This window comes from Callospermophilus lateralis, chromosome 6 (genome assembly GCF_048772815.1).
Source record: "Callospermophilus lateralis isolate mCalLat2 chromosome 6, mCalLat2.hap1, whole genome shotgun sequence".
Lineage (NCBI taxonomy): Eukaryota > Metazoa > Chordata > Mammalia > Rodentia > Sciuridae > Callospermophilus > Callospermophilus lateralis.
The window spans coordinates 121,647,770-121,660,172 of NC_135310.1; the positions used below are offsets into that span (position 1 = coordinate 121,647,770).

Sequence of the window (12,403 nt, forward strand, 5' to 3'; positions counted from 1 at the left end):
TCTGTATCCTCAATCTCCTTAACTGAGCAGAGAGTGGAAAGCAGGTGGAATGAAAGGAATGTGGTTTGTGGTGTCCCTACCAACCTGTGCCAGAGCAGGGCTTGTTCCTGTAAAGAAGTCTAAAAGCATCATGGATGCTGGGTAAGGGTAGGCAGAAGAGGTAGGAAATCAGCCGTCACGTCCTTCATGGTTTAAGAACCATGAACTATTGCAGTACAGTACATTGGCCTTACACTGTCTCAGTCTCTTTCAGTTGGTGAGTATTGTAAGAATTTTGGGGGGCAGATATAGTGACCTCTGGTCACTGATGTCTTAAGTGTATCCTGGCAAGTCATCTGACCAAGACTAATTTTATTTTGGAGAAACTAGCCAGCCATAAAAGTACTATTTGTAGTTTCCAGTGACAAGAAATCCAATTTAAACTCATTTTGTTCTTGTTACAAGAAAACCATGGTCAAGTTGATTTCAGAAGCAATCAGATCCAGGATTTTCAAGATCTATATCTCTTTTCTCATTGTGTTATACCTCTGTCTGTGCATCTTGCTTTCCCTGTGTGTTTCTTTGTCCTTGGGTATTTCTTTATGTGTGTCCCTTTTCATCTTGTCTCTTTCACTGTGTCACTGCCTGTTTTTCTCTACACTTTTGTCATTATCTGCAACTGTTTTTCCTCTATTTTATTTTTGCATCTCTATTTTCCACATTTCTCTTCTTTGCACATCTTATCTCTGTTCTCTCTGTGTGTCTGTCTCTGTTGCATGTTTCTAGAATGTCTACCAAAATTTTACAATTTTAGGAAAAATTCTATTAACCAAAACTGAACAAAGTAATGCAACTTTAAAAACAACATCTTGTATACAGGATGTAGACAATCAGGATTGTGTCCATCTCCCCCTTAGTTAGGAACAGGGACTGGATTTTTCAGATCCTTGTGATGTTAGAAATGACCTCCCATGTCTGTGTCAGCCCCGTGAAGCAGCCTAGCTGCCAGAGCCCCCTCACTGTGTTTCTGGTGGAACCCACAAAACAAATGACAGAGCTCCTTCTGGTTCTAGGGTTCCTTCTTAGAGGGGCTGAGTCATATGCAATCCATTCTTTGTCTCTTTCCTGTTTACCTGATGCCCCTGCTGAGCTGAATTTCTTAGAAGCTAGAACTCCTCTAATCTGTGGACATTATGACCTTTGATTCCTGATGATGTCCTCTACCTGGTTATCGGGGAAGTCACTATACCCTGTGACCTCCTCCATGTGGTTGCAGCCTTGGAAGCTGGTCTCCATCCCAGTCTCTAGGTTTTGTCATTTAGATTTCAGGGAGTTTATCTTTGAGGTTATGGAAGGTCATGTCAGAGGAACAGATAGACCTTCTCCTTCACTGACACACTGTGCCTGAGGAACCTTTAGCAAGGCCTTCCTTCCCCTGGATGAGGTCAGAACAGAGATCCAGCCTTCCTTGGAAGCCTTATCTCTTATATTCCTCTATGATGCAGGTCATCAGCTAAGGACCTAGTGAATGTGTAGACAGACACTAACTCTTGGGGTTCTACTCCCCAAAGTTATGGTCTGAATCTGTCCAGAGAAAGATGTTGAGTGGAGTCAGAAGTTTTGTCATCTTCCTCAGAGTGATCATTGCTACCTACAGGGATCAAAAAGGAGCGGCATTCTTGGGGAAATGGGAAAAACGTACAGAGTTGTTCAGAGAGTCCTCAGTCTCTCTGGGTAGCTCTTTGCTTTTGACTTTGCAAAGGAAGGAAGAAGAGCTGAGAATTGAGTCAGACTCAGAGCTTAGAGAGGCACTGAGATCTGTTTGTTCTAGTTGAAACAAAAGGGGCACAGAAGGGGATTGTATTCTAGGGCATTCTTACAGTTCAACATTGTCACATCAAACATATTCTGAAAGTTTTTTTTATTGATTCTTTTTAGTTATACATAACATTAGGATCATTTTGACTTCGTTATAAAAGCATGGAATATAATTTGCTCTAATTAAGCTCGCCCACCCTGCCACTTCTCTCTCTCTTCCTCTCCTTTCTCTATGTTTCCTTCCCTCTAATCTACTGATCTTTCTGCTTTTTTAGTTTTTTTATTAGTACCTTATTATGCTGAGGTTCACTGTGTATATTCATATATGTACATAGTAAAGTTAGATTAGATTTATTCTATTCCATTTTTCTTCCCTTATCCCCTTCCCCGTCAATCCCTTTCCTCTAGCTGAAAGATTCTTTTTAAATGCAACCGTCAAAGTCTTCCCTTTCTTTCAGTGACAGTTTCATAGAAACTACTTTGCCCAGATTTTATCGGGCAGGGCAGTATAATCTTGAATTAATATTTTAATCAAAATATTAATAATATTATTTCTAAACAAGTTTGCTAACCAAAAATAACTGAGTCTTAGGAGGAATATAACTTGGAGGAAAATGTATGAGTATACTAGAGAAAATTAGGCATTGTGGAAATATAGGCAATTGAATAGTCATACCCCAAAGGAAATCCCTGGTCTCTTCCTTTATTTTTTTTTATTTCCTGGCCATGAGGCAAACAGTTTGGCTCTCCCATCCACTCCCACTATGATGTGTTGTCTTGCCCAGGCCCAGAGGGATAGGACCAATTGGTCATGGATTGAAACCTCCAAAACAATGGACCCAAACAAACCTTTTTTCCTTTATAATTTGGTATGTCTCAGGTATTTGCTATAGTGACAGAAAACTGACTACCACACCTCTTCTAAATTCCACCAAATTATATCTGTTTCCTAAATAATACTTTCTCATGTTATTTTTTTCTTTATAAATTCTTCAATTTATAATAATGTTTGTGAAATAACATAGTATAATAGATGTACATGGGATATATGTTCTGTTAAGATAGCAAATGTTTAAGTTATGATAATGAATGCATTTGTTTTTACATTATTTTAAAACAGAATGTAGTATGGTATATATTACAAAGTTGATACTCAATGACAATTTTTGCATTACTCATGAATTAGTGAATATATAAACAATGTTTTAGGCTCAGTTTATTTGGTAATAAAGTTTTACTTCCCTTTCCTTTGCTATTATTCACTGCTGCATACATACCTAGGGTTACATTTATGAGAGGTTCCTATAGTCTACTTAGTTTTTAGTTAAGAGAACTTCAAATAGAATTCTCTGCCTATGGTTTTTTTGGCTTTCCTAGAATACTTTCTTTCTCAATTTTTTTTTTTATTTTTCAACTATATATGCAAGCAGGTCAAAGAGTACTATTTATCAACAGTTTGGCTTTTAACAATGATCAATTCATGGGAAATTTTAATCTTACATTCATACTGATTTAGTTTGAAGATAATCTGAAATACAATGACTTTTTAGAAACATAACAGCAATGCCATTATCATAACTAAAATTAAATGAATAATTCCTGAATAGAGTCAGTGTCAATTTTTCTAACTGCCTCTTAAGAATTTATTAAGTTGTTTGGATATAAACCCAAACAGTCCAGCATTTGGTTGATGTGTTTCTTCTGTTTTTATTTTCTTCAAATGTTTAGTTTCTCTTTTCTCTATTTTTTTTTCAAATTATTTGCTAAAGAAACTGAGCCATTTATCTATTAGAACTTTCCACATTCTGGATTTTGTTGGCTGCATCTCTGGGTTTTCATTTACCATGGAATTTGTGATGGGCTAAAAAAATAACAATAGCACCGATTGTTAGCACATATCAACTATTTACCATATGCCACTGTTTTAGTCAGCTTTATTACCACTGTGACTAAATGACCCTACCAAAACAATTGTAGGGGAGGAAGAGTTTATTTGAGGGCTCATGGTTTCAGAGTTCTCATGTCCACATACAGCCAGCTCCATTTCTCAGGGCTCAAGGTCAGGCTGAACATCATGGTGTAAGGGTGGGGCAGAGGGAAGCAGCTCACATGATGATCAGGAAGCAGAGAGAGTGGTCTCCACTTGCCAGATACAAATATATATCCAAAAGCCACAATCCAATTCCCACCTTCTCCAGCCACACCCTACTACTTCAGTTATCACTCAGTTAATTCCTATCAGGGAATTAATTCACTAATTGGGTTAACACTGTACAACCCAATCTTTTTCCTCTGAACCTTCTTGTGTTGTCTCACACATGAGCTTTTGAGGGACACCTCACACCCAAACCATAACAGTCACATTGCGTAGAAATGCTTTATTTGTAATTCAAAATTTAATTACTCAAGTACTTGATTTATATGTAGCAAGTACAAATCTGAAATATTTTATGTGATTTTTCAATTATATAAAATTCAAATACTATGATATTAAATATTAATAAAATAATACTTTATGTGTGCAATATGAAATAACTTGAAGAGCTCAAATAATTAAAATATTTTTATTAATACATTATAGTTGTGAGCTTCATTTTGACATATTCATCAATGCATGTAATATAATTTGCTCCATTTCAATCCCTAGTACTATCTCTTTCACCTCTCCTCCCTCCCCTGACCCCCTTCGTCTACTCAATTGGTCTTCCTTATATTAATTTATTTTTATTAGTGAATTATAAGATATACATAAAAGTAGAATTCATTGTGATATCTTCATACATACATAGCATAGTTTGGTAAATTTCATTCTGCAGTTCTTCCCCTTTCCCATCCCTCCACTCTCCCTCTCAATTTCCTTCCTTTACTCTTCTCCCTTCTGTTTCCATGAGACCCCATCACTTTTTTGAGTTCCTATTTCTCTCTAGCTTCTGTAAGTGAGAGAAAATGTAAAACTTACAATGCACATTTGAATCCCCTACATCATTAAAGGGCTGAGAAAAACAAAAGTACTTTTTTTTATAATGTAATACATTCTTTTTAATACAATAATAATGGATATAATTACCTGTGCTTCCTTATGAATTTGTATTTTATTTGTAAGATGCTACCTATATACCAAGAATATTTAAATTCTTTCAATAAATTTGCAAGAAAAGTGCTGTCATTCCCACATTATAGATGAAAAAAAAATGTAAGGTTCAGAAATGTTAGATTAGGACACTTATGACATTTTACTTAGTGTCATAAGGTTTGGAATACTAGCTAAAAAGTGCTGAGTCCTGAATTTAGATTCAGTTTTCTTTGCATCAAATGGTGGTGTATAAAGTATTGTGTTAATGTTTTGTATTTTTCCCAGTTATGTTTTAAGCTCACTGATACAGGTGGCATGGAAAGAATATCCTCATAGATTTTGTAACAGTTCCATAATATGGAATCAGTAATTGAAGAGTGGAGAGGCTGAGGTAATATGCCTAAAACAATTTTCAAGAGCCAAATGTCTCTTGAGTCTATTCCAAGGGCAAAAGGCATATATACCTTGGTGCTGAATTGGAGACAGGTAGCAGTGGCCAAGGGAAAAAAAACAGTAGGAAGAAAGACATTTTAACCTGAATTTTATGAGGATATTTTTGGTTGCTTCAGTGTTGCTGGGCATGAAACACTGATCTTAGAAATAAGATTATAGGGCCTGAAACAGAGGATCTCTCATTCTTAGCCATGGTCCCAGTGAGCCCATAGATAAAAGACAGAAAAAAAAAACTCAGTAAAGACCATATAAAAGGAAATTTATTGTTTCCATGGAGATATTGAATCAGGGCCACTGAGGGATTCAGAAGATGGGTGAATTATTCCAGGGATTCTATCATAGGTAACATTTGAAAAAAGAATAAGAAAGGAGATTAGAAGGAGAATTCCAAGGGTATCTGAGCTCTGAGGGTATACAGCACCTTAGGTCCCAGAAAAGAGGTGAAAGGAGGGACATTTGAAGAAGAGAAAGAATACGATGAACTAGGCTAAAAATAGGCTAGATCATGTAGCACGTCTATTCTTCCGCTCCTAGAGATGGGCAGTGTACCTGCAAAAAACACACAAGATCAATGGACTCTAAGGGCTCCTGTACTATCATCATGCTACTCCACAGTTCTACAATGATTCAACCACATCTGTGTCAATAATCTCTACTTCCTTTCCTTCCCCCTGTAAGGAGGCTTCAGCTCTGCCAAATATGAACCTTTACCTTCCCTTGTAGGTGAGACTCACAAGGACTCTGGTTGTCTGGGGGTACCACCTGAGCGCAGGCCTTGAAAGATGAAGATCGTCCCCACAATGATGCCCACGAGGCCCACGGCCAACCCCAGGGCACAGACCACAGTCTCTGTCAGCTCTGACACAGGAGTTGGGATCTCAGGTTCTGTGAAAGTGAAGTTGTTGAGGTCAGAATACAGAGTATGTCCATGTACAAGTGTGAGATGGGCTTGATTCTCTAGACTTGGAGTACTAGGCTAAGGGAGGAGAATGAAGTCTATCATTAGAAATCCTTAAGAGGGGAAACAAGTTTGGGGCATTAGGAGTCAAAAGAAAGGATGCTCTGGACTTGACAGAGAACAAGAAGGCACCAAAAGGGGTGGAACTCATACATACCCCAGTGTTTCAGAAGTGGTTTGTCCAGGCCCCAGTGCTCCACTTGGCAGTCATAAACATCATCATCAGAAGGGAGGAAGGTGAGGTAGGCAATCTTGAGGAAGGAATGATCACTCTTGGAGAGAAAGCTGGTCTCAGAGACACCTTCTGTGACCGAGTGCCCATTGCTCAACCATGTGATGTTGATCACAGGAGGAAAGATGTTGTCCACAAGACAGATGAGTGTGTTGGGCTTACCCAGCATCACAGGTGATTTGGGAAACACAGTCACATCAGGAACCTCTGTGGTAAGGAAACAGTCCTGATATGAATGGCGAATGTGAATTGCTGTACCCTGAAATTCCGCATTGTGTCCTGGAGGAGCCCTCCTGACAACATTTGCCCACATGATCATCAGAGAGTCCTTAACCCCCTTATGCCTTCAATTTATTCCTAAACCCTTCTCTTTGTACATTAAGATATTGCATGCATATTAAAAAGGAGAACACCTGCTCTCTTCCACAATAAAAGTAGAAGCTTTATTAGTTTTTGGATTTCTGTCATTTCCCTGCTCCTCTTTTTTTTTTCTTCTTGAAAGTTTCTTTCTTCTGAGTCAACACACATTCATTTGCAGGGGCAAATTAAAGCCCTTTTCCTCAAACAGAGAGCATGTGTGTCTGTGGGACTCCTTCTTGAAAGTTTCAAGGATCTTTGTATAAGATGGAAATAAGTTATCTTTAAGATGAGAGAGGATGTGATCTAGGGACTCCTTGGAAAGGACAGAGTTTTAAAAATAGATATCTGGCATAAGGGAGGAAGGATATGAGGCTTGGGATGATGGGATAGATTCAATAAAGAGAAGCAAATTGGTGAACACATACTGTTGGGAGCCACAGTAGAATTCGAGCGTTTAATCAGGATGTCCAAGTTGTGTCTTGCTATATCTATGTTTTGCCGTGCAAATTGTGCATTAAAACTTGTAATCTTGCTAAACATAGGAAGCCTCCAGACAGTCTCCATCTTCTGCAGGTCCACATAGAATTCCTCATCTCCATCAAACTCATGAGTAAACTGGCCAGAGGGACCATAAGACTGGTAGAGGTTTACACCATAGAGGGCAACATGGTCAGCTGATGAGTGTAGGTGAACAGCAGAAAGGTAGGGAAAAGGGGGAGAAAAAAAACTTTATTAACAAACCAACCAACCAACAAATGAAACTCCAACTTTTCAAAATACTGTGAAAATACTTTGAAAATATTAAATACTTTTCATTTTTGATATAACCGCTAAACACAATTCCCATTGTCTGCTTCCTTACCTCATAGTGTTGGTAGTTGTGTGGTTATAATGCAGTCTGTCTTTTTCCTTATGATATGTATTCCTTGAGGGCATAATGTTACAAGCCTAATTTTTGCTAGTGCCTGAGTGCCTTACTTTGCGTCTGGTATATTATAGTCTACAGATAAACAATGCAATCAAATGACAGAAGGAATGAATACATTTTTGTGATATTTAACTTTCTTCTTAAAGATGCCATTTATTTCCCTCTGGTTCACAAGTTTTAGCTCTCACTTAATTCTTTCACTAGTTAAATAATGAATCTGTTATATTTACTTTATCCCTTGGAACTAGTTTAGAACAGGACACTTACAACACAGTGGTCCCTTCTCATTTTTTTTAAAGGAAAAGAACATCATATAGAATTATATTATTTTAAGAGTTTCTTCTAACTCTTACTGGGCATAAGAAAGAGTATAACAAGAGCAGGACAAAATATCTTAAAAATGATGCATCTAAAGTCTCTGTTGTGCTAACAGTAGTAATCTTTAGAAGAAGAGCACCTGCTTTCTTATGGAGTAAGAAATGGAAGCTTTATTAGTTTTTGGATTTCTGTCATTACTGACTTCTTTTTTTTTCCTTGAAGGAGATCAATAAAGCACTCCCCTCACCCCTGTCAACACATATTCATTTGCAGACTCAAGACAAATTAAAGCTCTTTTCCTCAAACAGATAGCATAGTGTGCATGTCTGAGGATGCCAAAGCAGAATGGCAGCCAGCACAGTACACTTCTATTCAGAACCTAACTGGACATTTTTATCAAGATGTATACAAGTCTTTTAATATTTCATCTTTCCTTCCTTCCTCATTTACAATTGTCAGATGTGGTACAGAGTTAGGGGGCAAAGAGTAAAAAAGTCAGTCAGGCATGGTTTTTGCCCACAAGGAGGTCTCATGAGGTAAGTAAAGGAGCAAATGCAATGTACTGTGGTGAATTTTGTATAAGGAAATAGATAGCTTATAATCCAACAGCCTGTACAGATATCTGCCAATCAAACCAAACAGTTCCATCCTTTCCTGTTTCCTGTTTTTTTTTTTTTTTTCAGATTTCCTGGAGAACTGGAGAACTCTACTTCATCCTGAAAGTTTATGTTTAGTTACCAATGTTTTAATTAAGTCTTTTCATCAACATTCAACCCTTCTGTCTCAATGTTCTTCTCTCCAACTTTGTCTGTTCCTCTTCTGGCTCTCTCTTTCCTCTGACCAGCATGTCTGCCTTGGTTAATCACTTAACAGGACCCTCCCCCATACAACAAATCTTCCTTTTCTTGCAATAAATTGTTTTGACTTCTGTTTCAAATAAAAAAGCTGCAATCATTCATTTTAGCTGATACCTGAATTGGGCTGTGAGTGTTGCTGGTGGCCATTATGTTGCTGTAACAACTAGATCCACAAAATTTTTATAGTTTCAGCCTCAGCTATGTCCACTGTCCTGCACAGCAGTGGTCCTTCTGCTTTCCTGTACCTGCTTCTGTTTCCATTAGTAGTCTGTGCACCCTCTAGGAAGTAGATAGCATATTGGAGTCCCCCAAACTTAGCTTATTGTGTGATTAAAATGTATATTAAATGAAAATTGCTATTTTTGAAAACCACAGAGACTTTGGGGAAGACTGACAGGTACATAGGTAGCAGAACCAAGATCCGTGATGACTCAGGCTGCATTAATGACTTATGGGCTCATGAATTTGTTGCTTTTGTTGGCTCCTTCCTCCATAAAAATATTGAAACTTACATTTTATGTATAAAGACAAATATATTATAGGTTGAAACAAAATTAAAAGGGTTTCTTAGGCTTTAAAACTTCATTTTTTCTTGTAATTTCAAAAGAAATCAAAACATTTTCATGCATCCCTATGGTATCATTGGCCATCCACACTGCGCCCAATGTGTCTGATGGATAAGGTGAGCCTGACCAGGGCACTGTTTTTTCATGCTGAAGAAAGAAAATTTGAAATGAAGAGTCCAAGTGCCTTGGAGAAGCAGGTGAAACTTTTAACTTCAAACAAAATTAGAATGGGAGCAGCCAAGATTGATAAAGTTTCCTAATCTCTTTCACTTCCCATTTTAAATATTTGACTTTTCAACTGGTGTTTTTACAAATCTACTGTTTATGTCTGTAAAACAGCAGAGATCTGGAATGAGTTCTTAAAGAATGATAAAGAGTTGTATGAAGAGAGAATGGATAAGGTGAACAACACCCATGGGTCTATGGAACCCAATGATCTCTGCTTGCCAATGTTCCTTTTATAGAATGTCATCAGAGTGAATGAAGAACAGATAACTTAGAAGAATAATTTGAGAATTAAATAAGCCAAAAGTCTTTCATCATAAAGTTCTTAATTTTTCAATTTTTTACTTTGTAAATAAAAAGTATAAAGTTATACATGTAACGAGAACAAGAGGGAAAAAGTTGACATATGTGGGTTTTCACTATTTATAAAGCACATCTACATACATATTTTATTTGAATATTTGTGAGACAACGAATATGAGGTAACCAAGGTTAAGGTGGACCATGTGGTAAAATGATGGTCTCTGGACACCCAACCTGCTGGGCTCTTTTTACCCACATCCCACGTATGCCACCTGCCAGCATGGATATGTTTGCACATCTGAGACAAAAGGAGATCTTTCTGTGTATCTACGTAGCATGCATAATTCATGCAACTGTTTTCCCCAGATATATTACAGGAGACATATAGGAAAAGTTCAAAAGTTGTTCAGAGAAATTTGAGAATAATAGTTCATAAATTCTTAGTAATCAAAATTTGTCCACACATGAAAACATCCCTAATCTTTGAAACAACAATGACGGAACATCACAGAGACCTCCGCATTACATTCACTGGATCCAATATTAGAAAAGAATCATATGCTTGGTTAACTTCACAGAGGACAGATAGCTAAGAGAATAGATTGGGCTGAGAAAAACTTGGGAAATCTCTACTCAGCCCATCTTCATCTCCTTTCCCTTCAATTCCCTGTTTTCCATCTCCAGGGAAGCTTCCTTAATTGTGCACTTACCCACAATGTCTTCACTTGCACAGGGGCTCATCATGGTGGTTAGAGCAACGGCCCACAGGATTAGAGCTCTGTTTAGGATCATCCTCTTTCCAAAGTGATCTCAAAAGCTGCTGTTCTGAGTTGCAAAGCAATTGTGAGGACTGAACCAAGGAAATCTAGACACTTAAACCAAACCCTGCCAGATCAGATTTTAGCCAATCAGAAAAATCCCTTATGATGATGCCTCAGTTGCCAGTGCAGAGATCATAGTAACAGGCCTGGAAGCAGAGAGGGGAATCCCCTGGTTCTGATGCAGCCTCCACTCAGTGGGTGTGAGGGCATGCTTTGTGAATGGACAGAGGATTCTAAATCAAGCTCCTCTCTTGTGTGTATGTCTGCTAGTCACAAGGCGGATGGGAATTGTTGAGCAGTCTTATGAATAGATGAAGTCACCAATAATATAGCTTAGGGCCAGGGTGGTGGCACATGCCTATAATCCCATCTACTTGGGAGACTGAGGCAGGAGGACTGTGAGTTCAAAGCCAACCTCAGCAAATTATTGAGGCCCTAAGCAACTCAATGAAACCCTAAAATACAAAAAGGGCTGGGGATGTGGTTCAGTGAGTAAGTGCCCCTGGGTCCAATCCCTGGTACCAAGAAAAATACCAAAAAACAAAAAACAGTGTATTTCAGGATTTTCTGGGTTACAACCTCCAGGAATTCTTCTCTGAATTGATTTCCCCTCCTGGGTACCTCCCCACCCTAACTGCAACTCATAGTTCTCTGGTTTCCTTACCTGGGTTTTTTTTAAGCTCCCATGGTGTGTATGGAAGTCTCTAAATCTCGAGTTGACCCACCTACCTACGGGATCTCTTCTGAAGGTAACCAAACAATGCCTTTGCCTTTTCTCCTCATATAAACCCAGCTAGGTAAGTTTTTTCTTGCTATTAAAGGCTTCAAAAGTTTTTACTCAGAGGTATAAAAGGGGATTTAAATATTGTGTTGCCCATAGTTACTATATGATCTTTTTCCCAGATCAGATTTTTTTCTTCCCTTGTATAATCCTTATGCCCTGTGTTTTGGTGCTGCCTGACTATATTTACTCAGAAAATTCAGGGATTTTTTAAAAAGAGTTTTCTTTTAAAAAAACAAAACAAAACAAAGCTGAACTTTATTTTTAAAAAGGATAGACTTTCTTTTTTAATTTGTTTTAATTATTTACATATGACAGTACAATGATCTTGAAATATCTTGAAATATCATACATTTGAATCAGATGGGGTATAATTTCTCATTTTTCTGAGTGTACAGGTTGCAGAATCACATTGGTCATGCAGTTGCGTATATACATACAGCAATAATAATGTCTATTTTACTCTGCTGTCCTTCCTTTCCCCCCTTCCCCTCTCATCCTCTCCCCTCCCCTCCCATCACTTCTCTTTACCCAGTCGAGTTTTCTTTCTTTAATATTTTATTTTTTAGTTATACTTGGACACAATACCTTTTATTTTCTTTATTTTTATGTGGTTCAGAGGATCGAATCCGGGGCCTCGCACATGCTAGGTGAGTGATCTACCACTGAGCCACAACACCAGCCCCAAATTCAGGGATTTTGATTACAAAAAAATAAAACCCCAAACCCCT

The 12,403-nt window shown here is 37.9% G+C and overlaps 1 protein-coding gene across 1 annotated transcript; it reads right to left on the bottom strand.

The window, feature by feature from the left end:
- Positions 1-5,561: 5,561 nt before the first annotated feature.
- Positions 5,562-10,908, bottom strand: LOC143400733 (SLA class II histocompatibility antigen, DQ haplotype D alpha chain-like). Its single transcript, XM_076857736.1, has 5 exons — positions 10,781-10,908; positions 7,299-7,547; positions 6,439-6,720; positions 6,035-6,208; positions 5,562-5,872 (listed from the first exon to the last, which is right to left on the bottom strand). The coding sequence occupies exons 1-4, from the start codon at positions 10,860-10,862 to the stop codon at positions 6,054-6,056; spliced, it is 768 nt and encodes a 255-aa protein (XP_076713851.1). The 5' UTR covers positions 10,863-10,908; the 3' UTR covers positions 5,562-5,872; positions 6,035-6,053.
- Positions 10,909-12,403: the final 1,495 nt, after the last annotated feature.